Raw genomic sequence first — 27,917 nt, forward strand, 5'->3', positions numbered from 1 at the left:
TCTGTCCCCACACGGGACGGGCGCCGTGGGGAAGGGGGAGACATGGTGGGAGGCGGGAGGGAGAGCTGAACAGGCAGATGGGCACAGGCTTGGATAAGGAACTTTAATCTAGGGCTTGGCCAGGTACAGCATTACCAGGGCATCCTCAGGCAGAGATCGAACATTACTGCAGGAACTAATTTGGGTGGAGGGGTGGGAAGAAGGAAAAATACACAGATTTGCGTAGGCTTCATTGAAAAGAGCTGTCCAAAGGTGATCAATGTTTGAAAATAATGGGACTGTGGTCCCTGAGGGAGGGCCAAAGGTGGTGACAGGAGCCAGAAAGTATCTTCACTCTGAATCCAGGCCTGAGGGTCACACCTGGACACAAGAAAGCCAGCATGAAGCCCATGGAACTCCTACTCACTTCCCGCTCGAAAAGCCAGAAATGGGATGGGCAGTTGAGAACATCAGGGGAATCAGACATCCGCCAACCAGCCATCAGGCCTGGGTTGAGAGTGAAGACATGCCTGCCCCAAAACACTACCCTAGAACTTGGACGCATCAGGACATGGACTGAAGGCTCACGGGATTAAAACTGTGGAGAGCTGTAGGATAACCAGTGTGGCACCAGACCCCTCTTCCAGCTCTAGAATGCAGCCTTCCCTCCCCACCCAGGGTTTGAGGGCTCTGGACCTGGATGGATGTGCCATGCTGGGCTCCAGGGCCCCAGCTCCACTGTTAAGGGGCTGAACCCTCCTCGGCCTGTACCCAGCGGATGGTGCGGGTCCGGCTGTCCTCCCACGAGAATAGGGGCTTGTAGCCGAAATGGCGCTGGGCTTTGTTGGTGCTCACGGTGAAGGTGGTGTTGGCCACGGCCAGCGTGTAGGGGTTGAGCAGGGGGGCGTAGAGCAGCAGTGGCCGCAGCAGCCACTGCAGCAGGGCATTGAGAGTAGCCAGGAGCATCAGCAGCCAGTAGGGCACCAGCAGGCGGGTGTCCACCAGCCGCAGCCCACAGGGGCCCAGGAACTCCATGTTGAAGTCCTCGTAGCTCTTATAGGGTGATTCGTCATAGCAGAAGTACACCTGGCCGCCCATCAGCGCAGCTCGCTGCTCCAGCTCTTGGGCTACCAGCACGTGCATCCAGGCCACATTGCCTGCCAGTGGAGGAGGGGAGGCGAATGTGCCCCTGAGTGCCCTGGAGACAACGCAGACGCTGCTCTCCCCTGGGCAGGCCCGTGTCCAAGCCACACCCCCTCCGTGGGCTCACGTAGGCACTCCCACATAACCACAGCGCTGGTGAAGGGTGCCTTCTCCTCTGCCCTGTAGCCACTTGCCCTCCCGGGCCGGCCTGCATGGATGCTACTTCTTCTGTTGGCCCTGTGGAGATGCTGCCCCTGTCCTCTCCCGGGGAGAGGCCGCTCCCGTAATTGCAGTCCTGTCCTCAGCCTGTGGCATGTTTTCTACGTTAGCCTTCCCAACTCACACAACTGCAGTTTCCTCTGCGGCCTGCGCAGACAACGCCTGCATCTCCGTCTACTCTGGTCCACATATGGCTCACCCTTTTCTAGCCAGGGCACACACCGCCCACCCGGGACCACATGGGTCCTGCCCTGTTCTTAGCCTGCCTGCCGTGTAGGCTGGGCCTTACCCACATAGACCCGGCTGTGCTCCACAGAGGCTGGGATGGCCCGAAAGAGCCGACCCCCCAGACGAAGGCCCTGGTGGTAGAAGTCCCTCATGATCTGGTGGCCTTCGCCGTAGATGCCAGTGGGACGCAGGGCACATGTCACCAAGGACAGTCCCCCATGGACCTGGGGGCAAAAGGCAGGCAGGGCTAAGACGTAGGACCCAGAGGCCTGAACTGGCCTCCTCAATCTGGAGATTGGATACAAAAAAGTCCTGCTGGCCCTGGCTCTGCCTCTGACCAGGAGCCCTCCACACCCCCACTTTGTGTCTCTTCTCCTGTCTCACCTTCCTTCCATTGGCTTCCAGGACCAGCCGTTCAGCTTGGGCCTTGCTGCAAGGGTAAGGGTGTCTGTGTATTGCTTCATATGGGGTGTCCTCATTGCCCCTAGTTGGGGGAGAGGGAGAATTCTTTTTTTTTTAATGTTTTACTTATTTTGAGAGAGAGAGAGAGAGATCAAGGAGGGGCAGAGAGAGAAAGAGAATCCCAAGCAGGCTCCATGCTGCCAGCGCGGAGCCCGATGTGGTGCTCGACCTCAGGGTTCGTGAAATCACGACCTAAGCCCAGATCAAGAGTGGGACCCTCAGCCGACTGAGCCACCCAGGTGCCCTGGGGAGAGGGAATGGTCTTAATGCGGAGGGGAGGTGGGGCTCTTACAGTATCAAGGGGAACCTCAGCTTACCTGTAGAAGGGGTGGCCTTTGATATTGGGCCCCACAACTTCCATGCTGCTCGTGTAGACCAGGAACCGTGTTCCAGTCTGCACACAAGCCTCAATCACGTTCTTTGTGCCTGGGAGAGGTGGTGGGGAGAGGGTGTACCCGAGCTAAAACTTCCTCCCTCTCTGCATCTTTCCCACCCACCCCCATCCCCAATTTGGGTGAGGGCCCGTGGCCTCCTTCCCCAGGTCCCACAGCAGGTCAGTGAGGGCTGCTGACCTGCTATTACAGGGGCAGGAGTACCCAGAGGACAGGTTTCCACAGGAGGATCACAGAAGTCAAGGTCAAAGAGGGGGTGGGGAACAAACAGCCACCTCACCCTGGACGTTGACCTCATAGATGGTCTCAGGACTGGCCCTCCCAAACACATCCACCAGCCCAGCTGTGTGGATGACCACGTGGGCTCCAGCTACAGCCGCTGCCACCTCATGGGCCTGGGTCACATCCCCCTGGATGGCAGTCACCTGCACGGGCCCTGGTAGGGATAGGAGCAGGCAGAGGCAGTGTCAGAGCTGGGGCCACCGGCCAGCTGCTGGGTTCAGCCTACACCCTCGGGAGCCACATGTTCCCAGCGTGACTCATTCATCCCATCCATGTGCACCAGAAGACATAAACAGACATCATCTTTTCCACCACGGCAAAGGGAGTCCACCCACCACCCCCGTTCCCTCTGCTCCACGATCACCTGTCTTCAGCTCCTCCAGCCAGGGACCCAGGTGCAGGTCAAAGACCCGCAGCTCATAGAGCCGGGGTTCCCGCTGCAGTAGCATCCGCACCACATGCTCCCCTAGGAAGCCGCAGCCACCTGTGACCAGGTACACCAGCTTCCGGGTCTCTGCAGAGTCTGCCATGCCTGGCTGGGGAGGAGAACTGGAGTTGCCTGCCATCACCTACCCCAGTGCCAGCAGCTCACCTGTTACTCCTAGACAGGGCCTCTGGCCCAGTGGACTGGATCAGCGATCCAGGGGCCGGAGCTGCTCCTGGAGGCTGCAGCAGCCAGGCTAACCCACCCTCTGACTGCAGTTACTGAGATAAGAAGGGGGAGGGCTTGGCATTTGGGAAGGGCTCAGGGTTTGAGCTGGAGGGGGGAGGTTCTGGGACAAAAATGGAGGGTAGGAGTTAAGGGCTGGGAAGGAAGCGAGAGGGAGATGGGGAAGACTGTAACTAGGGAAAGGGACCCGTGGGCCCTGGCATCACCTCTGCCTACCTGCAGCCACAGTCCCAGGGTGCCCAAACTGGCCACCGGAGGAGGGACCCTCTTCTCTCGGCGCCTGGGCCAGCCGGCCAACACACCGTCCCCTTCCGCTTGCTCCTCCCTCCTGGCCCATTCCAGGAACAGACACCAGCCCAGCCTCCACCCCTCTGTCCCCCACACTCTTGCCATAGGGCGCCCCCTGGTGGCCACTCTGCACTCCACTGCCATCTGGTTCCAGCAAAGACCTTGGGGAAGGGGCTAGGGAAGCCAGAACCAGCCGGGTGGCTACTGAGGATGGAGCAGGTGGGGTGACCTCATTCCCACTGCATGATGTCAGTCCTTCCCTTTTGCTGGATTTCCCAGGATGCCAGAAGCCCAGCAGTAACTGTGGTTCTGGGAAGGGAAGAGAGGCCTGACCTTGGCCCAGCTCTGGCTGACCTTGGTGGGGGATTTCTGGATGACTATTCCAGCCTATTAGGTGACCCAGAACAATGGTGGTTGAGTCTGTAGGTCTACCCACCCCACACTTCAGGCCATCCACTTCCCCCTCTCTTCACTTGCCCCATCCTTTGTCCTCAACCCCCATCCCCCCACCCTGCTCTTTCCCAAAGATATTCATTCACCAAGCACTTTTGTACAATAAAGTTTAATCACAATTATAAAAATGTGGCGTTGGGTTTGCGCTATTAACATATGTACAATCCAGCCCAACAGGAAGGGCCCGCCCCCCCCACCATCCTGGCCTGGCAGAGCAGGAGCTTCCAGACACCAGGGTGGGAGGGTGACCCACAGGGTCTGGCAGGAACAGAAGATGAGGCAGGGTTCCAGGCACGGAGTCCCTAGGACTGGGGGCACAGAGCCCCCCCCCCAGGGGGAGAACATGGCCACTGCCCCTAGAGACCCCCTAAACTGGGGAGGGGTGCACGCAGGGCACAAAGGGGAAGTCCCCATTAACACAAAGCAAGGGGGCTATGCAGCCCCCCAAGAACAGGATCTGTACAGGCCGGCACCCCAGGTTTCCACAGGAAACAGCTGCTGGCAGCTACAAAACATTTACAGCTTCTTCTCCGCAAAGAAAAAAAAGTTAGGGGGTGGGTGGGCAGGGGCGACAGGGGAGGCAGAAGTTGCCTCAAGGGACCGAGGCTCCCTTGCTGGGCTCAGGGCCTCCCAACCCCGTATCTGGAGATGGGGGCATGTGGGCCCTGCTGAGCCCACTAAGGCTGGGGGGCTGGGAGCTCAGGGCACCAAGGGGAATAAATAGGGGCGTGGGCACCAGTCCTGCCCCACCTCAGTTGAGGGAGCCACGGCAGCTCTCGGTGCCACACAGACATGGGATCTTGTTGTCCTCCAGCGGGAACTTGTAGTCATAAGTGATCTCCTCATCCACACCAATGGGCTGCTTGGAGTAAATCACAATCTTCTTCTGGGACTCGATGGTGATCACCTTGGCATAGCAGTTGGGCTACAGGAGGGGAGGGCAGTGTGAGCCGTGGCCGCCCTCCACCCCCATGCCCATCCCACCCTGGCCTGGCCCCCCGCGCACCGTGCAGCAGTGGTTGATGAACCTCGCCAGGTTGCCGCACTTGGTGGCATCGATGATGGTGTCATGGTCCACCCGGAACAGGTAGCTGCTGCCGATGCCTTCCTGCACGTAGCGCTTCTCCCGCATGTCAGCCACCATCTGGTAGGATGGGGTGCCGCCACAGTCAGGGTGCTGTCCCTCAGCTCCCTGCCAGACCAGGCCTGACCCCACCAGCCCCCGTGAAGGGGATCGGGACAGTCACCCACCTACCACCCTGGGGGCCACATCAACCTGTCCTGGACCTATGTAGCTCTTCTCTGGCTGTCAACCTAAGGCGATGATACTCTCACTGCTTCCAGGAGCCCTCCCTCATAGGGCCTCTCCAACCCTGACACCTTTGGCTGCCACTGTGGTGGTCACTGGGCAGGAGCAGTGGCCACTGGCTCCTCCTGGAGCCTCTGCCTGGCCCCTAGTGGAGCCCCCAGTGTATGGTGAGGCTGGGCCACTTCCCGAGAGGACAGTGGCCATTTCATGGACTGACGCCTGTTCATCTCTTCTCCCAGGACCCTCTCTCTCCAAAACAAGCACCCATTGGCTGCCACCTGTCACCATTAGTGCCCACATTCTGTGCAAGGAGGAGTAACTACTTCCCAGGAAATGCACAATAAGGCCCCCTGTATTCTCTTCTTGGGTGATCTCACTCTCTTCCAGGGCTTCAACTGCCAGAAAAGTGGTGGGGACTCCTCCCAAACTTCCATCTCTAGCCAAAATCCACCTCCGTGGAGCTGCTGGGCGTCATCCTCTAGATGTCCCCGGGGCCCTGCAACTCCACATGTGCCAATTGGAACTCATCTCAACCACAGAGCCGCTCCTCCTCCTCACTCCCCACCTCACTGGCAGGCGACCTACCCTAGCTGCTCAGAGCAGCACTGAGAGGTGGCCTCACCTCGCCCTTGCCCTGACTCTCCAGAGCTAACTTGTCGTCTGGTCCCGCCAGCTACCTTGGACCCACAGGCTCCTCTGTTACCCCAGTTGCCACTACTTGAGGCCACCAGGGCCTACTGGGATCTCCGCAACAGCGCCCCACTGGTCTTCGTCTCTAGCTGTCCCCTTTGTCCCACAGCAGCCAGTGCCTGGTGCTTCACGGCAGCTTCCCTCTCCTTACCCCTGGCCCCAGCTCACCAACATGGCTCCCAAGCTCCGTGGAGACTGGCTCCGCCTGCCTCTCTAGGGTTATGTCACGGTGACCTCCTTGCCCTCCTTAGACTACCCTGCCTTTTCATGTGCTGCTGGGCAACTGGGAGCATCCTTCCCCTCATCTGAGTCTGGTATTTTCTCATCATCCTTCAGCTCCTGCCTTAAACATCACCGTGCGCCCATCGCTGCTGCCTCCCTGAGCCCCTTTCTGATCAACCGAAGGCCATCCTTTCCTGCAGTTGTTTGTGCAGCGCCTGTCTTCCTCCACTAAACTGTGCGAGGTGCTTAAAGGGAGAGAGAATACTGGTCTTGTTTCTTGCTGGATCATCACCATCTAGTTTACTAGTATCCGTTACTAACTGTTGAAGGAAGGAAAAACAGAAAGAGGCAGGCTTCACCGACTATGTCCTGGAGCTGGGAGGTTATATGGGGCTTTATGCAGAGAATGGATGGCATTCATGCCAGCATCCCCTCTGACTGGGGGCTGGGTTCGGGGCCTCACCTGGCGGATGTTCTGACCCACGTATTCGATGACCATCTCGTCAGCTGCGATGGGTTCCATGGCAAACAGTCCCCACTCATGGATCCGGCTCCGGCCGAATCGGAGCTTCTTCTTCCGGAACTAGAGGGCAGAAGGCAGACCGTGCTGCTGGGTGCCTCCCTCAACCTAACTCCTTGCTTTTCCTGCAGACCTCTAGGGCAGGAGGGTTCTTTGGCCACTCACCTCCCTCCATGCCCACCCCTAGGGGACTTCATGATGCTGCCCTCCCACCAAGCCTCTCTTCCCCCAAGTCCCTGCTCTTCACCTTGAGCTGGTTTAGCTTTAGCAGATCACTGTCCATGATGGCAGAGGTGCCAATGGCACTCAGCAGCCGCCGCTGCTCAGACCGGCGCTCCGAAAGCACACGGTTAGTCCCCTGGGAGAAATAGGACAGAGGTGAGGTAAGCGACAGGAGAAACCATGGGAAGAGATCCCAGTGGGCCAGATACGAGGGCAGAGCCTTACCTGAGTGTCCGCTCCTTCTAGCTGCCGGGCAGAAACAGGACACACATCCAGGTACCTGTCTTTTTCCTTCTTGCTGATGGGGTAATAGCCTTCACTTCGGGCTGAGCCTGTCTGGTGCTCACGGGGCCCATCCTGGGGCCGCCGCTTGCGTTTTGGAGTGCTCAGGTTGGTGAGTGCAGGATGTTAAGGAAGAAAATGGGTTCCTGACTGGCCAGACCCCTGGGGCCCCTCCCCTGTCTCCCCAGTCCCAGCCCAAGGAAAGGGTGACTGAACTTAGCTGGAGGTCCTCAGCATATTTAGTGAGGATAGAAAAAGAGAGAGAAGGAAGTCTCAGATCCCACATTTTCTGCCAGAAAAACTTGGGGAGCCAGAGAAGGGGCAGGAGACAGAGAGAAAAGGCTGGCCCGGAAGCTAGAGGAGAAATACCCAAGCTGAATGCGGCAGACAGAACAGGATAGGGAGGGAGATAAAGGTGCTAGCTGCAATCTGAGGGGGACGTTATTACCCAGCCGTGCAACCCCAGGGAAGCCTGCCCCCACCCCTGGGGCCTGCCTTCCTGTCCAGAGCAGGCCGGCCTTAGGGCCCAGGATATTGGTGTGATGGACCCAGTGGGTGTCGTTAAGCCAGTCAGCCCCGCTTGTCTGCTGCAGTAGCCGCTCGTATGTGAGCCGCAGGTAGCCCATGTCCTCCAAGTCCAGGCCTGAGTTCCAAATGTCATACAGGATGGTCATCTGCTCAAACTCACTGCGGGGCTCGAAGGAGGGGGGTGGAGGGGGTGGGGGGGGGCGGGGGAGGCCGCCTGCGCCGAGCATGGGAGCGGAGGCTGCGACGCCGAACGGCACCCTCCCCGTCACTGCTGCTGCTGCTGCTGCTCTCAGATGACTCTGACTCCTCTTCCTCCTCCTCCTCCTCCTCGCCTTCCTCTTGCTGCTGCTGCTGCTGCTGCTTTGGCTCCTCTGCCTCAGCCACCACCACCTCAGGGGCCTCTAGGACCTCATCTGCTGGGGAGCTGAAGAGGGTTGCAGGGGCAGGAACTGGCTCCACGGGCCGAGGGGCCAGTGTGGAGGGCTGCGGCTTGACGGCCAAGGCGTAGTTGTGCTCCAGGAGGATGTGACTGAGGAGGGGGCCCGGGCGGTCCGCCTCATCTGATGTCTCTGTGGCCTCCGAGTCATCGCCAGGAGGCAGGGCGGCTGGCCCACGACGGGCTGGGGTCAGGGCCAGGTCGGCTAGCACTGCCAGGTCCACTTCTGTCCCTGGCTCAGCTTCTTCCTCCTCAGTAGAGCGGCCTCGGCCTCCAGCCCTGCTCCGACCTCCTCGGGACACCTCCTCGGGCCAACTCTTGACCAGGGACGCATGGTCCAGGGGCAGGTTTCGAATGGTCCGCTCCACAGCCCGGGGAACTTTGCGGGAGACGGGTCCAGGAGACTTGATCTGTGGTGGGGCAGCTGGGGGAGGCTCTGGTGCCGGCACCTCCTCCACAGCAGAGAAGGAGACGGTTTTCCGGCGTTTCTTGGGTGGGGGCAGGAGAGGGATAGGAGAGGAGGGGCGCTCGTCAGGGCGGTGGGCGGGGGCTGGGGGACCTGCTGGCGGCTCAGGGGGAGGCTGGGGCACACTGGGAGGTGGTTCCTCGGTGGAACCTGGGGAAGGAAGAACACAGGGAAAAGGAGAGGGTCAGCAACTTGGGCCAACGTCATCAGACAAGAGGTTCCTCGTGGGCAGGGCACCGGCTGCCTCGCTGAGGAGGCCATGTCCAGGCTGCCTTTTGACAGGCTGCACGCTCGCCCCCACTGCCAGCAGACACTTGGGCTCACTCAGCAAACACACTGCTGCCTCCCGGCTGCAATGTCCTCAGCACTGTGGGCTCCCGCGGCGGGAGGAGATTCGACAAACAGCCACTGAGCACCAACTCTGGCAGGCGTGGGAAAAACACGTCAAGCACTTTCAAAACCCTCACAGAGCTTATAATCCAATGGGGACAATGACGGGAAACAAAGGCACAGCCCAAACTGTGAAGAGTCGGGATAGGAGCTCCAGGGAAACAAATACTTAGACTGTAGCCTGTTTACCAAGACTGGTGGTGACTGACTGAACTACGTCCAAGGACTAGGCACACGGGCCAAAACGAGTTCTGCCAGGCAGTGTATAATGAGGATGCAATTAACCAGGCTCTGAATTAAAGTATCCGTTATTTCAACTACAATGTTCTTTCTCTGTTTAGTGAGGTGAGAAAGATACAATGTAAAAAGCCGAATCTTTGTAGTAAAACACTGCATAAAATTTGTTTCCTCCCCACCACATGCCAAACAGTACTAGAGATTTGCCAAAGTGCACAGGGGTCAAGACTCCCCTAAAGAAGGTGAGAGTGAAGCTGAGATCCTAAGGATGAAGGGGTGGCCTGGGGAGGGGACACACTGTCTTGGGCAGGCGGTGTTCTCTCCCCAGTCCCCCAGAAACACAGCTTCCCTCTGTTGGGCGTCCCAACAGAGGGTCTGAATACAGCTCAAGCCAGACACATTTCCCTGAGGCAGACCCTGTCTTGCAGATTGACCCTCTCTCTTCCTAGGTTTCAGCCACCAGAACAGGCATGGCCTTTCAGACCCCTGGCCCTTCATTTACGTGGCTCCCTTTGTTTGGAATGCCTCTCTCCTCTTGCACGTTGGGAAAGCTCACATGCAACTTTCAGCCCCAGCTCAACGCCATCTTTGTGAAGGCTTCCCCAGCTTCTTCAGACACTGGTAGTGACTTCCTCTCAGAACCAGAAGGCCAGTGCTTCCTAAGTGCCAGTCTTTTTATTTATTTTTTATTTATTTATTTATTTTTTCAACGTTTTTTATTTATTTTTGGGACAGAGAGAGACAGAGCATGAACGGGGGAGGGACAGAGAGAGAGGGAGACACAGAATCGGAAACAGGCTCCAGGCTCCAAGCCATCAGCCCAGAGCCTGACGCGGGGCTCGAACTCACGGACCGCGAGATCGTGACCTGGCTGAAGTCGGACGCTTAACCGACTGCGCCACCCAGGCGCCCCAGTGCCAGTCTTTTTAGTCTGGCAGATTATTAGCTAATATTTTGTGCCAAGTACCAATATAAGACTTTAACATATGTTGACTACTCATTTCATTCCTGACAACTAGCCCGTGAAATGGGTACTATTAATAAAACCCAGTTTACAGATAAGGAAACTGAGGCAGAGAGAGGTTAATAACTGGCCCAAGGTCACACAGCTCACCCCAGACAGCCTGGGTTGAATTCTGTGCTCTTATCCACCTCCCCATGCTGCTCTGGACATCCTGTAGTGGGGCTCTGTGGTTTCGCGTCTTGCTCTAACACTCCCAGAACTAAAGGGCAGCCAGCTCCAGGCCTGACCCAAGCAGGCAGTGATCAACATGTGTCCACTGCCTTAACAGACGTTCCCCAACCAGGCACCCCCAGCAACGTCCTCAGCCTGCTATCTCTTGAGACTCTGGACAGCATCTGGTGTCTCAGCCAGCAGTGAGCCACAGGGTGGTCCTGGGTGTTCGTCCCAGGTCCTCCAGTCTTCTCGCCTCTTCTCCTCTCTGCTGTTTTGGGGCAGCCCTGCCTCTGACCCACCATTCCAACCTAGCTCACTGTGCCCTCTGGAAGTCTGGCTCTTGAGGGAAAAAATTCCCCTCCTGGCTCAGCTTCTTCACATAGATTTTTCTTTTGCTTCCTATCCTGAAAGAAACCTGGCCATACCTTTCATTTAGGGAGACAACTTTTGGGGTACCTTTCTGGTCTACAACTCCCAGAAGCCAATGTTTCTGCTACATGACCTGCCCCACTCCCTGCGCCCATCCATCAGTAACTGATGACTACCTGACCCAAGGCAGCCCAACCAGAAACTTCCCTGAGAATAAGGATCTCAGATAGGAATGGGTTTCTCTGCAGCATGGACATCTGCTGGAATAAAGAAGCAGGGGAAGCCCATTTGCAGGAGAAAGGAATGAACCACACCAGAAGATAGAATAAAGGCAAATCAGGGTGCCTCAGTGTCTCAGTTAAGTATCTGACTTCAGCTTGGGTGATGATTTCACGGTTCATGGGTTCGAGCCCCGCGTCGGGCTCTGTGCTGACAGCTCAGAGCCTGGAGCCTGCTTCAGATTCTGTGTCTCCTTCTCTCTCTCTGTTCCTCCCACACTTGTCCTCTCTCTCTCAAAAATAAACAAACATTTTTTAAAGAAAAGAAGAAAAAGAGGAGGAGGCGGAGGCGGCAGAGGGGGAGGGGGAGAGGCAAATCCTAAAGGGTGTCCAGGTCCCATCTTTGGGTTCCACTAAACAAGCCCTCTCTTGCCATCAGGCCACATATCCTCTATCAAGGTGCATCCTGGGAACTCAAATATCCCTATCATTCGGTAAAAGCCAAGAGACCTGCCTTAACTTTCCTCTCTTCTCCCATTTCTGCCATCTACCTAAGGGGCTTTTTTTTTTTCTTTTTTTGAGAGCGTGAGAGCAGGGGAGGTGCAGGGAGAGTGAGAGAATCCTAAGCAGGCTCCACACTGCCAGCACAGAGCCTGACACGGGGCTCGAGCCCACAAACTGGGAGATCATGACCTGAACCAAAATCAAGACTCAGATGCCTAACTGACTCAGCCTCCCAGGCACCCTACCTAAGAGACTCTGATATCTCACCCATTCACCCCATTCTCCCCTCTCCAGTGCCTGCCTTCATTCATCCTCAGCCAGCCTCCACCAGTCCCATACCTGACCTTGTTATCCCTGGAATGGTGCCACCTCAGCCCCTACACTCTGACGCCCTGCCCTCTGATCACATTTCCCCAGGTCTCTTCAGTTCACCACATGGCACCACACCTATTCAATTCCCCACCTTCTAGCTCCCTCTAGCCTTTCCTCCTAAATGAGCTGCCTTCCTTCTTGTGCCTGCCTGCAGGGCCCTCACTCTGTCTTCTCCTTTCACGGCACTTTCCACATCCTTCAGCTGCCACAGCCACCCTGTATGGAAACCTCCAACCCTGACTCTGCCCAACCACTTGTGCTCCCTCCTCTTTCACCCCTGAGCCCCAGTCTCAGCGGGGCATCTGAACCAAGCCCGGGTCCCTTTTCAACCTTACTCCCTTCTCTACTTCCTTCCCCAAGGCTCCTCCTCCAGCCATTCCATGGAGCTCAGAAAATGCCCTCTAGGTCTGATGCACAGAAGGCCCTCAGGCATGAAATCCCACATCTCCCTGCCTCCCCAATTACGGATGTGCATCAGACCTAGAGTCCACCCCTCTACCCCCAGATACTGCTCTCTCTCTCCTGGCCTATCTATCTGCCTCCTCCTCTCTGCCCTATATCTACATGCTTCAATCTCACTTATTTTGGAAAACTAAGCCTCCATCAACCCTGTATTCTCTTGCTGTCTCTCCAATCCCAGCTGGGTGACTTTGAGCATCTCACTAAGCTTCGGATTCCTCATCTGTAAAGTGGGAGTAACAGGGATGGAATGAGGACTAAATAAGAAGACAAATCTGTAATGTCCTAGGCCTATAGCCTGGCACACAGGAAGCACTCAAGAAATGTTAGTATTACTCATTAGAGCCTATCAACTCTCTCTCTTTTCACAAGAGTAGTCTACCCTTCCAAAAGGCTGGGTATCTCTGTCACCTGCCTTTACTCCTGAACACCCCATAACTTGGCTCCAGTCTGATCTGCTCTATTGAAATTGATAAGGTCACTAGTGACCCCCTAACTGCCAAATCCAGCAGAAGCTTTTCCTATCTTACAACCGTTCTTTCAGCCTGTTGGTACACACCACTCCTTCCCTTTGAAAACTGAGCGTCCTAGTTTCCTTCCTATCTTGCTGATAGCTCCTATTTGGCCTCCTCTGGCTCCCCTTTGCCCACCTGTCTCTTACACAATGGTAAGGCATGAGCCCTTCTCTTGTTCTAGGGTTTATCACATCATTCTAGGGTATACAACGAGCATGTTCACACCCACACTTGCCCTGTTCCCAAGTATTTACATTTCCAGCCCACTGGTTCTTTACACAGCTTCAGATCTACTTTTTTTTTAATTCTTTGTTTTTTTTCTAATTTTTTAGTTTTGAGAGAGAGAGAAAGACAGAGCATGAGCAGGGAAGGGGCAGAGAGAGAGGGAGACACAGAATCCGAAGCAGGCTCCAGGCTCTGAGGTGTCGGCACAGAGCCCAGCATGGGGCTCAAATCCACAAAACCATGAGATCATGACCTGAGCTGAAGTCAGACGCTCAACTGACTGAGCCACCCAGGTGCCCCAGATCTACTGATCCAACTGCCTGTTGGATGTTTCTTACCTGGAGGTCCCAGAGGCATGTCAAAGTCAACCCTAAAGTATCACATCAGCTTTCTTCCTAATTCTGGTTCTCCTCCTGGACTTCCCCTGCCCAAAAAGTAGTTCAACCAAGTGGTTCTATCTCCTAAATTTCTCAAATCCTTATCCCCACTTCTACTCCTTACACCTCACTCATAACCACCTTTGCTTTGGTTCACACCCTTCACTTACCCGCATCCCTTCAAACTCTTACACGGGTTACCCTACCTCCTTCCTCACCTCTCCGAATCCTTCCCTTTCCTGCCTGAATGATCTTTCTGGCAAAATGCAAAACTGACCACACCCCACCCTACTGAGACTGATGCCCTCTGACCACCACCAGCTCTTCTGCTACCGACAGACTCAGGAGAGGCTGGGAGAGGTGTTTTAGGATTAATGAGAGCTTTGACTCGTGAGGTCTGCACCAGAACAGAGTGCACCAGTGCTGGGAGGTCTTCATGTGGTCACTGTCCATCTCAGACCAGATTCTCAGTAATATCTGAGAGATGTCTGGAAGGCCACATGCATTTACGAAGCCTATCTTGAAAACTGACTTATAAATTCCATGCTAAGAACACCCTACTCCAAGTTACCACCATTGGTTCCCTTACTTACTAACTGCAATAGCCTCTTATTCTTCCTCCACAAACTCTGGCCCCTCTCCAAATTTTCTAGGCACTGCTTCTTTTCAGAACACAAATATGATCATGTCATTGCTCTGATGGCATTCCACTGCCCTCAAGATAAAGACCAAATTCCTCGTATGATCTACCCATTTTGTACGACCAGCCCTTGCTCACCTCTCCAGAAGTCACCCCAGCTTCTCCTCACTCTCCACCATCCAGAAGGTTTCTTTTATGTCTTCCAATATGCTGTTTGCTCTGCCCTCAGGGCCTTTGCACATGCTAGTCATTAATGCCGGCTGCCTGCTTTACCTTGATTTCAGCTCAATGATGCTTCAGCACAGAAGACAGCAAAGATGTCTCCACAGATGTAGTCCGGTTCTCAGAGTCCTCTATTGTGGTGTTTATCAGTTTGTAACCACAGATTGTCTTAGGTATTTATTACTCAACTAAACTGTCTCTCCCTACAGACCATAAGCTTCAGGATAGTGAGAACAGGACTTATTGTGCCTACCACTGTATCCCTTGCACCTACTGTAAAGTACAGATGACTCTTCAACAACATGGGTTTGAACTGTACGGGGCCACTTACATACACACTTCTTTTGATAAATACAGTAGGTATCATAAATGTATTTTCTCTTCCTTAAGATTTCAATGACGTTTTTTTCTCTACCTTGCTTATTTCTTGTAAAAATACAGCACGTAGTACATATAATATGCAAAATATGGGATAACCTACTACTTACACTATCAGTAAGACTTCCAGTTAATTGTACGCTACTAACAGCTAAGTTTGAAGGCAGTTAAAAGTTATGGATAGATTTTCGACTGTGCAGGGGGGTTGGTGCCCTTAACCCCTGCATTGTTCAAGGGTCAACTGTACTCAGTAAATAAATACCTACTGCCTGAATGAACAGTTCACTCAGAAGGACAAATTATGTGTATGTGCTATAAAATAACTGAATGTACAAATCCACAAAAGAAAGCAAAGATAAACTTAAGTTCCAAGCCAATGCTGTTACTAGTTGCTTTCCACCTATTTGTCCATTTAATCACCTGCAAGTATCCACTACACATTTAAGGCACAGACTCAAGAAAAATAGGAGGAATTTGTTAAATTGGGATTTTCCTTAATTAACTTGGAGACCATTCTGTTTTCCTTGTTAGCCAAACACCCTGCCCTGGCTCTGTAAACCGCTCATGACAGCAGTTTGAATGTGGCCATAAATGTCTCCAAGGAAGGACTGACAGGAGATGGTGACTTTCGTTTTCAAAGTCACATACTTGTACATAATTAAAAACTGCTAACCCTGTCACTGTTCTTACAAAGACAGACAGACACATAAACAGAGACCAAATGAACAGCTCAGCATCACCTACCTACAGGTCTTGCCGGAGACTTCTCCTGTTCAGGGACAGGTGTGACTGGGGAGCCTGCAACCCGCTCTGGCTCGGGCTCTTCCACAGGCGCTGGCAGGGGCGCAGGGACATCTCTGGGGGGAGGGGACGTTGAGGGTATGGTTGCTGGCTGCTCCTCTTCCTCTTCTTCTTCAGAGGAGGACTCAGATGATGAGGAGGATGAGGAGGATGAGGAGGAGGAAGATGAGGACGATGACGAGCTGGATGAGCTGCTGCTCTCGGAGTCTGACGTGCTATCATTTTCACCATCTGAGTCGGCATACAGAGAACATTTGGAGGACGAATCGCTTTCCCCGTCCTCGCCTGGAAATCCAGAAGGGGCAATCAGGCGAGGTGGGAACACCCCTCCCTTGGTCAAGCCATGGGTTCATTCACTGACTCCCTATCATGGACAGGTTAGGCACTGTGCTAGGTGCTGGGAAGTCCACCCCTCAAGGAGTTGAATAAACACACTATTTGTTCACGGTGAGATAAACCTCAACATGAAAGGCTAGGGGACCATGGCAAAGGGAAGTCCTGGATTCTACCTGGAAGATCCGGTCAGGGAAGGGATCCCTGGGAGGGAGATGCTGAAGTCAAGAAGGACAAGTAGAAATACATTAAGCAGGGGCGCCCGGGTGGCTCAGTCGGTTAAGTGTCCGACTTCAGCTCAGGTCATGATCTTACAGTTCATGAGTTTGAGCCCTGTGTTGGGTCTCTGTGCTGACAACTCAGAGCCTGGAGCCTGCTTTAGATTCTGTGTCTCCCTCTCTCTCTCTGCCCCTCCCCCACTCGCATTCAGTCTCTCTTTGAAAAATGAATAAACATTAAAAAAAGAAAGTACACTAAGCAGACACGAGGGCTGAACAGGGATGTCAAAGGTGAGGGAAGGTGAGACACCTGGAGACCAGTAAGCGGTCTGCTTTAAGCTTTTCCCAAAGTGGGTCTTATAAATGCTGCCTAGACGACAGACTCATAAAAAGGACTGTAGGATAAAAGAAGCTTTAAAAATATATGTTTTATGCCTCTGGGAAAGGGCAATACACTGGAAGAATTCTGTAAGAAGTTAAGAAATTTGAAGTGTCTGAGGAACACAACTGGATAAATTAGAATAGACAGTGCTGGTGGCCAAGGATGGGTCTGGAGAATGGCAAGATAGAGCTGAACAGATAAATGGGAGCTAGGTTATAAATGGCCTAACGTATCAAGAGGAGGAGTCATCTTACAGAAAATAGGGCGCTAGGAATCGACTTTATGGAGGAAGTCACAGGGTCAGGTGTTCGCTGAAGAAAAGAAAATGCCATTGGCAGACTGGAAAATGGATTGGAATGGAGGAAGAAGGATGGAAACAAAGACGAGGTAATCAATCAAAACCGTTGAAGACTCTGAGAAAAGACAGAACAGCAGGAACAATGAAGGCAACAAATCCAAGAAACACTGAGGTGGTGAAACTGACAGAAAGCAGTGACAAAATGGATGTACAACAGTCTGCCCCCTTAGAGGAGGTGACCCTGCCCTCTTCTTTCCTGAAAAGATAGGCTCTCAGATCATCATTCTCCCATCTGGCCTCTGCTGAAATGGCACCTCTCAGAGGCACTCCTTCTCCAAGAGATCTAGAACAGCCCATCTTTCCCCAGCTCCCCCACCCGTTACTCTCTACCCCAGTAACCTAGTTTCTCTTCTGCAACGTATGTATCTCTGAGGTGCTATTATCTGTTCACTCGTCAAGTCTCCTCCTCCCCTCCAACTGATCACAAGTTGCATGAAAGATGTGTCCCCAATACCCAGAACAGCTCCTGGTACACAGTAGAGGCTCAACAGCGATTTCTGAACAAATGAATGAGAAGACTAAACCGTATATCCAAGACTCAACGGATGTGGAGGGAGGAGGTGTTCAACTGAAGAGCAGAGCAGTGTCTGGTGATGACAGCTAAGGGGAGAGGGGAGGAAGGGGAAGCATGGTTCGGTGGCTGGACCTTAAAGGAAGAGCAGTGCTCAAAGGCAGAAAGGCATGGTCTGGTAGTTATCAAGGGCTGGCAGGAGAACATGGACCACTTATCTTGAGGGGTTGGGCAAATTAAGTACATTCTGCTAGGCTGTCTTCAGAAAGGAGCAAAGTTTCACTATAGGAGGTAAGCAGAAGGGAGTGTTCTGGGTATTGGACTTACTGTTTACAATGGGCCAAGCGTTCCAAAGGATAGGACTAAAGGACAGCCGCTTTTGGGAAAGGCAAAGGTGGCCAATAAATCTAGCATGAAATTTCTGTGGACTCAGGGAAGCGATAGACAGGCAGCTGAATTCCTTCTTCCCTGAGCCAGAATTCTACTGTGTTCTGTCTGTACCTACCATCTGATGCCTCTGTCTCCTTCTTTGTAGTATCCATGGCTTCCTCACGTTCTTCATCATCTTCATCTTCCTCATCATCCTCCTCATCCTTAAAGAAAAGGACAAACAGGGACTAACAGGAGAAGAACAACTGTCCTCCCGGAGGCACAGCTACCTGGGCTCCAGCCCAGAGAGAAGGTGGCTGTGGTGACAGGAACTCAGCAAGTAGGCTTTTGGCAAGAACTGGACGCCCCTCACCTTCTCTGAGGAGGACTCCTGGGATGCTTCCTCCCCCTCACTGTCCAGAGCAAAGGATTTGCGGTGCTTGCCCTGGGTCTTGCTTCGCTCTTCATCTCGTTTTGGGGGCTTGGTTCCCGGACGTCCCGGCTCTCCAGCCTCCTTCTCTCGCTCAGGGTCTAGGTGCATGTGAGTGGCCGTTAGAGCAATTTATCATCAGCAGTTAACAGTCCCCGTTCCCCTGGCCCAAAGGAGCTTTTGCACACACCACTGCTGATCTTCCTGACAGTCCGACAAGACAGACCTCATTTTACAGACAAGAAGCTGAAGCTCAACAGAGAAAAACCCAAAACCCCAGAGCTACCTATAACATTTTATAGAGTTTAAACATACTGCACCCGTTTTACCTTTCATCCTTTTCTGGTTTGGGTGGAAGAGGGAGAGGACTTGTTATGCCTGACCAAGAAAACAGTACTAAGATAAATGGGTCTCCAGGGAAGCAAATCGGACTCAATAAGGAAGTTTCCTAGCCACGTAAGCTATCAACCAATAGCTCAGACTTCAGGAAACTGGGAGGGAGGTTGCAGAAGAGCTTTAGATGGGGAACTTGGGCCGATGACCTGTTAAACCCTGAAATCCTACGACTCTAAATGTTGAAAGTATTTCCATTTTACAGGGGAAAACTGAAATACAGAAAACTTCAATCAGCACGCCAGAGTAAGAACCACAACTAGAACCCAGGAATGACCCCATCTTAAGCTTCTCACACATCTCAGAACTGCTTTCATTTAACCTTGCACCAAAACCTCTACTTGGCTACTTGCCCTCTGACATCTTCACCCTTTACCTCTGCTTATTACTTTCCTGTCAGAAGCTAGCACCCTTTCCCTTTTCTCCTTCCATCTGACTTCCCACTCACCATCTTCATCCTCCTCAGCTGGAGTGGAGGGCCGGGGCCTCTTTTCCTCACTGGCCTCTGAAATTTCCGAAGGCTCTTTTCGCTTTACCTGGGGCGCCGAAAGAGACAGAGCCTGTTTAGAACTCAAACTCTCATGGTTCCCAACCACCCCTACCCCAAGGAAGGGAACTCCCACCCTGCTGTCTCCTCCCTACTAGGCAAGACCAGTTCTGGGTACCTTGAAAGAAGGCAGCCGCAGGGCCCCTCGCAGCCCTGACCCAAAAGCGAAGGCCTCGATGCCCGTGGTACCCCCACTCTTGGCCCAGTCTACGAGGGACAGCAGGCCTGGCTCTTTGAGTTTTGTCTTCTCTTTATCCTCCTCCTTGGCTTGCTGTTTGGCTGCGTTCTGGAATGGCTGCAGGCAGTAGGGGGACTGAGCCCCAGAACCCAGGCGTTCCCTCCTGCCTCCTGCCTGAGAACTACTCCCAGGTCCCAGGAATACAGAAATGCATCTACTCACTCCTCTATTTGACACAGATCTACGCCACACCCCCCTTGCACCAGCCCCCGTACAGACATTTCTTCAAAGTCTGCTCATTGAGTCCATCCCCCTTTATTATTCCTAGTCTACAGATGGACACATTGAAGACTGAAGCCCAGAGAGACTTAAGGGCCTCGTCTGCCAGAAGCATGCAAACAGTAGAGCTAGAACAAAGCTCCTCTGACTCTAAAGCTTATGTTTGTTTTGTTTTGTTTTGTTTTTCTGCAAGCAAGCGAGCGAGAGAGAGAGAGAAAGAGAATATCTTAAGCAGGCTCCACGCCCAGTGTAGAGCCCAATGCGGGGCTCCATCTCACAACCCTGAGCTCATGACCTGAGCCAAAATCAAGAGTTGGACACTTAACTGACTGAACCACCCAGAGGCCCCTCAAACTTATGCTTTCCTACTGTTCCATTTGCCCCAGTTCTCCTGCTCAACCACTGTGCCCCATCAAGTGGTTACACAGTCTCTCTCTCCACTTGCCTTGATCGTCTCTATTTTTTACTTTGAGCTGTGTAGCCTGGAAAAGCCAGAAGTCTACTTCCTCCAATGGAGCCCCAGGTTTTCCCTAGTCCCAAGCACTGGCCCTCACCTTGGCCTTCTCTTCCTTGCTCTCCCACCACTGGTCAAAGGCTCCAAAGGCCACATTCTCCACCATCTTGCGGTTGAGGTCTCGCTGCATGATGCTCTTCATCTCTTGGACTAGGGTGGCCAGCACACGCCCCACAGTGCCTGCTGACGGTAGGGCCTTGCCCTCTGCCAGCTCTGCTTCCTCCCTGGGAGGTAGCCGGGCCTCTTCTCCAGAGACCGAGGAGGAGGGCAGGGGCTCAGCTGCCATGGGCAAAGGCAGGTGGTATGCCTCCCGGGAGTATGCCCCCCGGCCTTCTTGCCCTTGTGTGTACAGAGCGTAGGGTAAGCCGTAGGCTGCCTCTTGGGGGGGTGGGAATGGGAGGAAGGCCTCCCCAAAAGCCCCACCAGGGGGGCCAGCTGAGGCAGCAGTCAATCCCTTGCCCTGCCGCAGCTGATGGAGCCGAGTTAACATCTGGGTCTGCATCTGGAAGGACATGGGCATCCCTCCCCACTGAGCCCCAAGTCGATCCATGAGCTCTAGGGAATTCACAAAGTCATAAATGTGGGGGGGTGGCGGAGGAGGTGGGGGGTACTCAGGGGGTGGTGGCCCATCAGGGCGTGGTGGGAGGAGGTAGGCAGGCTGGTGGGGAGGATAACCAAGGGGTAGGGAAGCCAGGTAGGGAGGAGGAGGAGGGGGTGGTGGAGGAGGGGGTGGAGGCTGCTGGGGGGGTGTTGGGGCCGGAGGGGGTGAACCGCCCCTGTCATCATCAGAGATCTCCATATCCTCTCCCGAAGAGCACGGAGAAGCCTGTAGGAGTGCAGAGAAGGGTCACATGAAACTTCTGCCTTTTCTATGGGCTTTTCCTCAAATCCCTGTTCTCTTATCTAATTCCCTCCCCCACCCCACCAGACCCAACCCTGCCTCCCAGATCCCAGTCATCTCTGCTGGCTAACCCCAACCTCACCTGGTTCTGTCCGTTGGCCTTGGGAGACTCCCGGGTAACCCCTGGTTCCCCACTCCCTGTAGGTGCCACATCCTCAAAATTAGCTGGGGCTGGAGGGGGCGTGCAGGGCCCATGACCTGACCCAGAAGGCACCTCACTCCCTATGTCTCTAGACCCAGGGCCTGTGGTGCTGTTCTCTTCCTCTTCCTCTGTGTCAGAGGCCAGGAACGAAAACTTGGAGCGCTGCTCCTTCAGCAACATCTCAATGCGGGAATCCAAGCTGCTATGCTGAGCGAAGGGCACGCTCTCATTGGTGGTCTCTGGGGCTGGGGAGCCGGAGCGGGCAGGTGAGGCTGGGCGGGGGGAGGTCCGAGCTTCTTCTCTCTCAGGGCTGGGCCCTCCCCCACCCCCGCCTCCACCAGGTTCTGGAGGCTCCGGGGGTGGAGCTTCTGAGGCAGGAGGCCGGTAGTCCTGGTCAGCAGGCCGGCTGGGCTCAGGGGGCAAGTAGGAGGTGTAGGAAGGTGGGAAGCGCTCAGCTGCATTTTCAGCAAAAGATGCCCCAGGGGGCTCCTCCCGAGTTGCGCGGCGGGGAGGGTAGGAAGCATGGCGTTGGTAGCGATTCCAGCTTTCATAGTACGCTGGGTAGTTTGAGTCAGTACCACGAAAATGAGAGGATGAGGACGAAGAGGAGGATGAAGAGGACGAGGACAACGAAGAGGAGGAGGAAGATGAGGAGGAGGACGAGGCAGTGGCTGCAGTAGTGGCGGAGGCAGCTGTAGAGGTGGTCGTGGGGGCTGAAGATGCAGAGAAATGGCGGCGGGAAAAAGAATCTTGGTAGCTGTTCTCTGACCGCCGAGGCTTGAAGGAGGTTGAAGTGGTGCTGGAGAAAGAGTGCAGGAGTTAGCTAGGTTCAGTTCTGTAGGACCAAACCCTAGTGTCCTGGTTCTCAGTACCCAGGCGCCCTTGACACTGCCCCCAAAGGAAGATCTGTTGGGTTTCTAGCTAGACAGGGGGTTCCCTGTGGACAGGGATTCCGTTGGCTGAATCCATAAGAGAAACCAGGACAAATTACTCCCGACTCCCTTTTAGGGAGACTCCAGGTTTCTTCTTTCTAGTGTCAACTCCCAGAATCTGGGGGTCCCAGAGGGTGTTTACTCTGCACCTGCTGGAGTAGGCAGAGTCCTGAGAGTAGGGGGTGCTGCCCCGAGATGTGTAAGGGGTTCCTTGGGAGGACTGAGGGGTGAATTGGCCAAAGGAAGATGGGGTGTCTTGTCGGCTGCTGGAGAAGCTTGTGTCCTGGGAGCAGGGGGTGCCATTGCCAGGAGTGCCCACCCCAGCAGAGCCCGCCGGGTAAGCAGCCGTGTCAGAGGAGGAGCGGCGGCGGGATTCAGTCTAGAGGGCAAAAGTAGAGCACGGAGAAAAGAAGACATCAAGTACCATACAACAACTTGCCCTTCCCCAAACCAAGAACCTCAGTTCCCTGTCTTTTGAAAGCATCTCTGCATCTTTTCTTGGCTCTTGCCATCCTTAATGGAAGTCCAGAACCTCCCAAATACTGTTCCTGGCACCCAAGCACTGTGCCCACGTGGCTAGGGCTGTGGCAACAAGCTTCTTACCGTCTCAGTGGCTGCACCAGAGCCCTGGAACTTCTCGCTCAGCGCCTTGCCCCCAGTGGGCACCGTCTGAGGGGTGTAGGAGCCATTGACTATCAGTTCATAGTATTTCATTCGTTGTTGTCCTGGAGGGAGGAAAATGGGAGCCATCAAGAGTCAGATGGAAGAAACAACTCCTTCCTTCTTTGGCTTTCCCATTTCTTTCTCAGGCCTCAAGTTTCCTATAATTTCTTGGAGTCCTGAGTTCAGGGATTTCAGGTCTTCTACCTTGTCTCTACCTTTGGGACCTCCTACCTCATCTCTACCTAATGATACAACAACATACTGAACGGCACTTTACAATCTATAATCAAACATCTTCACTCATAAATTAGTAATCTAAGTTGGATAATCACCAGGAGAGAAAGGCATCAGTACCCCTATTTTATAGGCTCAAAGAAAATTGACCTGCACAAAGTCACAAAGTTGGTCAGTGGCAGACTGGAATTCAAACCCAGGTCGTCTGATGCTAGATCCCACCATGCTCTTCATCCTACAAACTAAAGGTTGCAAAATGGCAGCCTGAGGGCTAAATCCAGGCCACAGTTGTGTTTTATTTGCCCTACACAATCACTTAAAAATTTGGCGGGGGGGGGGGGGGGGGGGGGGAGGGATTTTCAGCACTTAAAAACAATGAGATTTCACACAAAAACCTAGATTCCTGGCTTAATATAAAAACATTATTTGGCAACAGTGGTTTTCATTCCCAAGTGCAAACTGGCTAATACCAACTAATAGCCGTCTCCTTCAGATGACAGTGTACTCTACAGTCCCCGACTCCTCCCTACTGTTTCTCAACACAGAAACTCAGACTGCTTCACTTATCTGTACAGGTCCCTATTCTCGATCCAAAATTTCAAAACCCCCCAAAACTTAAAACCAAACATTTTTTTGAATTTGGTCTCAAAACTTGATCTGAACTGAGCTATTTACTAGGTTTTATTGACGCTACCTAGTATAACCCTTCATATGTTTTCTTATAAACATGTTACATGCTAGACTGTAAGATGCTACCCAACCTTGCCAAGGACCCCCCCACACACACACACACGAAACACATAAAAACCACAATCCCTCTGTAAAATTCTGATTTCACAAACACATCTGGCTCCAAGAATTGCAGATGAGGAATCATGAACCTGATCATTCACCTGGCCCCAACAGGCATTTGCATATAAAGTCTCTGCTGGAACCCAACCTTAGGCAGTAGGCAAGAGAGCCCTCACCTTTGATGTCGAGCTGGGCGTGGATGATGTTGCCCATGACGGAGGTAAGGTGGAGGTTTTTGACTGTTTCCTTGGCTCCCCGAGTGCTAGTGAAGAGCACACGGGCCAGGCCCAGGTGCTTGCGAGTACGGGGGTGAAGAAGGATTTCTACCTCTTCCACCTCACCATACTTTCGGCACATATCCTTTAAGAAGGTCTCCCGCACATTGTCATTCAGCCTCGCGAAAGTCACTTCCTTCAGAGGGATCTGTCCGATATAGAACTCATCCAGCTGTGGAGAAGACAGGAGTCTTGAGTCTGGGGTCTCAATACTGACTACTGTTCCTTTGCCTTTTGGGAAGTTGGTTCAGAGAGAGACGACTGGGAAACACGGGCAAAGGAATGGGGAAGAGGGGCTCCAACAGGTGATAGATACATCAGTCTGACCTCTCTCTGCTCTGAGTTCTTCTCATCACAGAATAATACAAGAAATCAGGAAAAGAAACGTACAACTGAGAAATAAGTATACGTCAAAGAAATTAATTGTAGAAAATAATTTAGTAGTTCAGCTTTTACCATGGACTGGGCAACAGAAATACAAAGATGAAAAAAAAAAGATGCCTGTTCAGGAAAGCAGACAAGACATATACACGTAGTCACTGTTGTGACACAAATGTTCGCAAAAGTGTAGACAGGGTGTTTAGGAACCCAGAGAAGAAAAGTGTTGTTCCGAGTGGAGGCAAGGAAGAATTCACAAAGATGGTGTCACTCCTATTTGACTTTTTGGGTAACAAGAGTTCAAGAGGTGACAAGCACTTAAGACATGAAACTATAAAGTAACTTGGCATTTTCTAGAAACTGCAAAACGTATAGTAGAGTAGAACACAGATATACAGCATCAAGGCAGGAGATGAGGCTTAGCCAAATCTATAATCATATGTGCCAATGCACAAAAACATGGACAACAAAAATAATGTAAAAGCCAAATAAAAAATACAAATGGCAGGAGCCATCTGTGGTGGAGCATGAAATGGGAAAAGAGAATGGAGGCAAGAAACCCCATAAAATAAATACAGAAATTGTCTTAGAAAATCAGCAATGGAAACAAAAGAATTAAAATAAAAAGGAAATGTGTTTAGAAAACAATCAGCAAGACTTGGTGATAGATTATGTAATAAAAAAGAGGACAATCATAGGATGACTCCCAGGTTCCTAGTTTGTGCAGCTAAGTACATGGTATTACCATTCATCAGTAAAAGGGAAATGGAAAGGAAAGCAGGATCAAGGAGTAAAGAGAACTTCTTTTCAACCTCTTGAGTTTGAGATGTCTGTGGGGCCTCCAGGTGGAGCTGTCCCTCTACCAGGCATAAAAGTCTGGAGTTCAAGAGACTGATCTTGGCTGGAAACAGAAATTTAGAAATCACCATGTCTCAGTAACAATCCAAATCGTGTATGTGAAAGAGACTGTCCAGGGAGAATACACAAAGTGAAAAAAATGGAGTGGCAACCTTACAAATATTTATTTAATAAAGAAGAATAAAGGATTAGTGAAGAAAACCAAGACCCATCAGTTTTCAAGAGCCAGTCCAAGGCCTGATGAGTATCCTGCCTACACAGGGAAAGAGGAATACTTTGAGGAAACAAGATGGATCAAGGCACCAAACGAGGGGTGAAGAGCAGAGAACTCCAAGGATGGCGTTCCTGGCCTTGTCGCTACCCTTAATTGTTGAGAAACTGGCATATCACACCAGGGCACTGTCATGCTGTGACACGGACTACACAGTGATAGGTACAGCAAAGAAATGTGCCTTTACTTCATCCTTCAAGAAGTCAGCACTCCTGCTTGAGACACCTAACCTATAACTTTCTAGAAGATAAACACAACTCCTCTCCAGAACAACTCAGTCTCACAGCCTCCGAGCTTTTAAGACTTGGTTGTGATCCTTTCATAGGAAAACCACTTTTATCAGGTTATGTTGAGACAAAAACTGCCAGGATGGATCCTCCACACCTCCCAAGGGCCACCACACCAGGGTCTAGCAGATACATACCTTAAACTTAGGGACTGGGAGGGAAAAGTCTCTGTTTTTGGACCTGACGTGGCATCGGGGGTCTTGGAGGTCTTCAACTGGTATGTATTTTGAGTCCTAGGAATGAAAGCAGGAACAGAAAGACAGCTCAAGGTGAAACTGTTGAGTTCTAGGAAGCCCATTTGGAGACTCACATGCAAAAGAGCTGAGTTCTGGTTGCACACTTTTAAGAAAGGCAGTCTGTGGGTATGAGAGTTCAGGATACTGAACAGAGGTAGCAGAGGAGAATGGGGCCTGGAGTTCCCTAGATGACAAGGCCTGGGGCACTCACGTTGACACTGAAGTGGACTCCATCATAGCGGTACACCTTTTGAGAAGGCCTGCGCAAGGCAGGGTCCAAGGCAGGATCCACGATGAGCTTGTAGTTCCGCCACTGGAAGCTCGGGGCTTTCTGCCCATCTCCCCCACCTTCCTGATCCATCTTTGCTCATTTACACTGTCAGGAAAGAGGAATAGGCAAGGGGGTTCAGGGCTTAGGCCTGACCCCCTTGCTGCCCCTCACCGACCAGCCCAGACTTCAGGTCCGCTCATCACCCCAGTTTCCACACCTCACCATGACCCGTGGCTCCCCCAGATTTTCCCCCAAGTACCCTCTCTCACAACACCCCATTCTCTCTCCACCTCCCAACTCTCCCCTCAGGCCCCCAGGCCCATCTCGCGCCCCCTTACCTTCCCGCTCTGCTTAGCGCGCGCCCCACTTGGCCTCAGAGCAAGACCCCTCCCCCGCCCCCTGGCAGGCCCCGCCCCCTCCCGCCTCCTCACCGGCCAGCGGCCCGGGCCAAGCCCGGCTCTCGCTCCCACACACCCGCTTGCGTCCCCGCGCCCCGATCCTCTGGCCAAGAGGTGGCACCTCTTCGGGGCGTTGGAAACACCGCGAGACCGAGCTCGAGACCCGGCTTCGGCCCCGAATCCGGGCGGGGGGGTGGTGGGGGGGGAACGCGCGCCGCTGCCCTCTCCTCCCGCCCCGGCGCGTTCTGCCCCCCCATCTCCGCGCACGCGCGGCGAGGCCTCACTCACCCGCTCGTGGCGAGCGGCTCCCCCTCCCCCCACCCCGCGCGGCACCTCAGCGGCGCGAGGCGGCGGCGGCGGCGGCGGCGGCAGCGCGAGACCCGGCCCCGCAGCGGTGGCGGCGGCGGCGCCCCCCCACCACCACCTCCCCGGCGCGCGCACCAAACACCACCGCCACCTGCGCGAGGCCCAGCGGGCACAGCGTCTACATTCGCACTTTCGCCACGGGTGCCGCCGGGAGACCCACGGGGCCGAGGAAAGCGGCTTCGCCTCGGCCGGCGCCCTTTAAGGCTCCAGAGTTGCGGCCCAGGGAGCCTGGAGATTGGCCGCATTCCCCGGAGAGTGGGCTTCACCACGACTACCCAGCTGCTCTGGCCTAGGGTCCTTGACGAATCGGCGGCGACGAAAGCAGCGACTAATCCCTGAGGAAAAGGGGGCGGGGCGGAGGGGAGGAGGCCAGCCAGAGCTGGGGAGATTTGAGTGGCGCGTTGAACAGGCGCAGATTCGTCAGGCGGGCGGGGCGAATCGGTGGATGGGATGCGCGCTCCTTTGCTCTTCTTTCCTGCCCCTTCCTTGTGCGGCCAAAGGCCTGAAAGGCTGCAGATTCGCCACAGGTCCTGTGGTCCTGGCCTCAGCTGTCGCCTCCCTTCACCCGCCTTGGTGGAGTCAAGAAAATAATGCCTGGTTAGCCAAGCCCCGTTGGCAGAGTTGGCCACTTTTCCCGGATCTTTCCTACTAGCAGAGCTTGGGGAATGCCCAATTTCGACCCCGGAGAAATGGCTACAGCCCAAAGCTGCTCTCGGAGGCCGATGA

At 53.6% G+C, this 27,917-nt stretch overlaps 2 protein-coding genes across 6 annotated transcripts; both read right to left on the reverse strand.

The window, feature by feature from the left end:
• Positions 1-89: 89 nt before the first annotated feature.
• Positions 90-3,736, reverse strand: HSD3B7 (hydroxy-delta-5-steroid dehydrogenase, 3 beta- and steroid delta-isomerase 7). 5 transcript variants are annotated; one of them, XM_086692352.1, is made up of 8 exons: positions 3,592-3,736; positions 3,070-3,237; positions 2,704-2,859; positions 2,349-2,457; positions 1,954-2,053; positions 1,631-1,793; positions 835-1,136; positions 90-360 (listed from the first exon to the last, which is right to left on the reverse strand). In XM_086692352.1, the coding sequence occupies exons 1-8, from the start codon at positions 3,710-3,712 to the stop codon at positions 355-357; spliced, it is 1,125 nt and encodes a 374-aa protein (XP_086548478.1). In that variant the 5' UTR covers positions 3,713-3,736; the 3' UTR covers positions 90-354. The 5 variants fall into 5 exon arrangements, with proteins under 5 accessions (XP_086548478.1, XP_086548477.1, XP_086548476.1 ...); XM_086692351.1 differs by having other exon boundaries at positions 751-1,136; XM_086692350.1 differs by having other exon boundaries at positions 676-1,136.
• A 473-nt stretch (positions 3,737-4,209) lies between these two features.
• SETD1A (SET domain containing 1A, histone lysine methyltransferase) lies at positions 4,210-27,254 on the reverse strand. Its single transcript, XM_025920544.2, is given in 20 exon segments — positions 4,210-5,041; positions 5,123-5,260; positions 6,801-6,920; positions 7,105-7,215; positions 7,305-7,477; positions 7,897-8,089; positions 8,091-8,941; positions 15,619-15,960; positions 17,983-18,070; positions 18,220-18,377; positions 19,118-19,205; positions 19,335-19,511; positions 20,228-21,013; positions 21,171-22,029; positions 22,312-22,541; positions 22,766-22,887; positions 24,028-24,298; positions 26,058-26,153; positions 26,368-26,532; positions 27,114-27,254. Coding segments are annotated over 19 exon segments (5,127 nt in total). The 5' UTR covers positions 26,518-26,532; positions 27,114-27,254; the 3' UTR covers positions 4,210-4,867.
• Positions 27,255-27,917: the final 663 nt, after the last annotated feature.

The sequence above is a fragment of the Puma concolor genome, chromosome E3 (genome assembly GCF_028749965.1).
Source record: "Puma concolor isolate L17-30 chromosome E3, mPumCon1.1.hap2, whole genome shotgun sequence".
Taxonomy (NCBI): domain Eukaryota; kingdom Metazoa; phylum Chordata; class Mammalia; order Carnivora; family Felidae; genus Puma; species Puma concolor.

Bases quoted from the DNA above. Each gene is read 5' to 3' on its own strand.
- HSD3B7 (XM_086692350.1), bottom strand. From the start codon at position 3,712: ATGGGCCAGGAGGGAGGAGCAAGCGGAAGGGGACGGTGTGTTGGCCGG. The intron at 2,458-2,703 runs GTGAGGTGGCTG...CACCTCTCCCAG, and splicing joins CTATGAGGTCAACGTCCAGG to GCACAAAGAACGTGATTGAG. The intron at 2,054-2,348 runs GTAAGCTGAGGT...TCCCCCAACTAG, and splicing joins AAAGGCCACCCCTTCTACAG to GGGCAATGAGGACACCCCAT.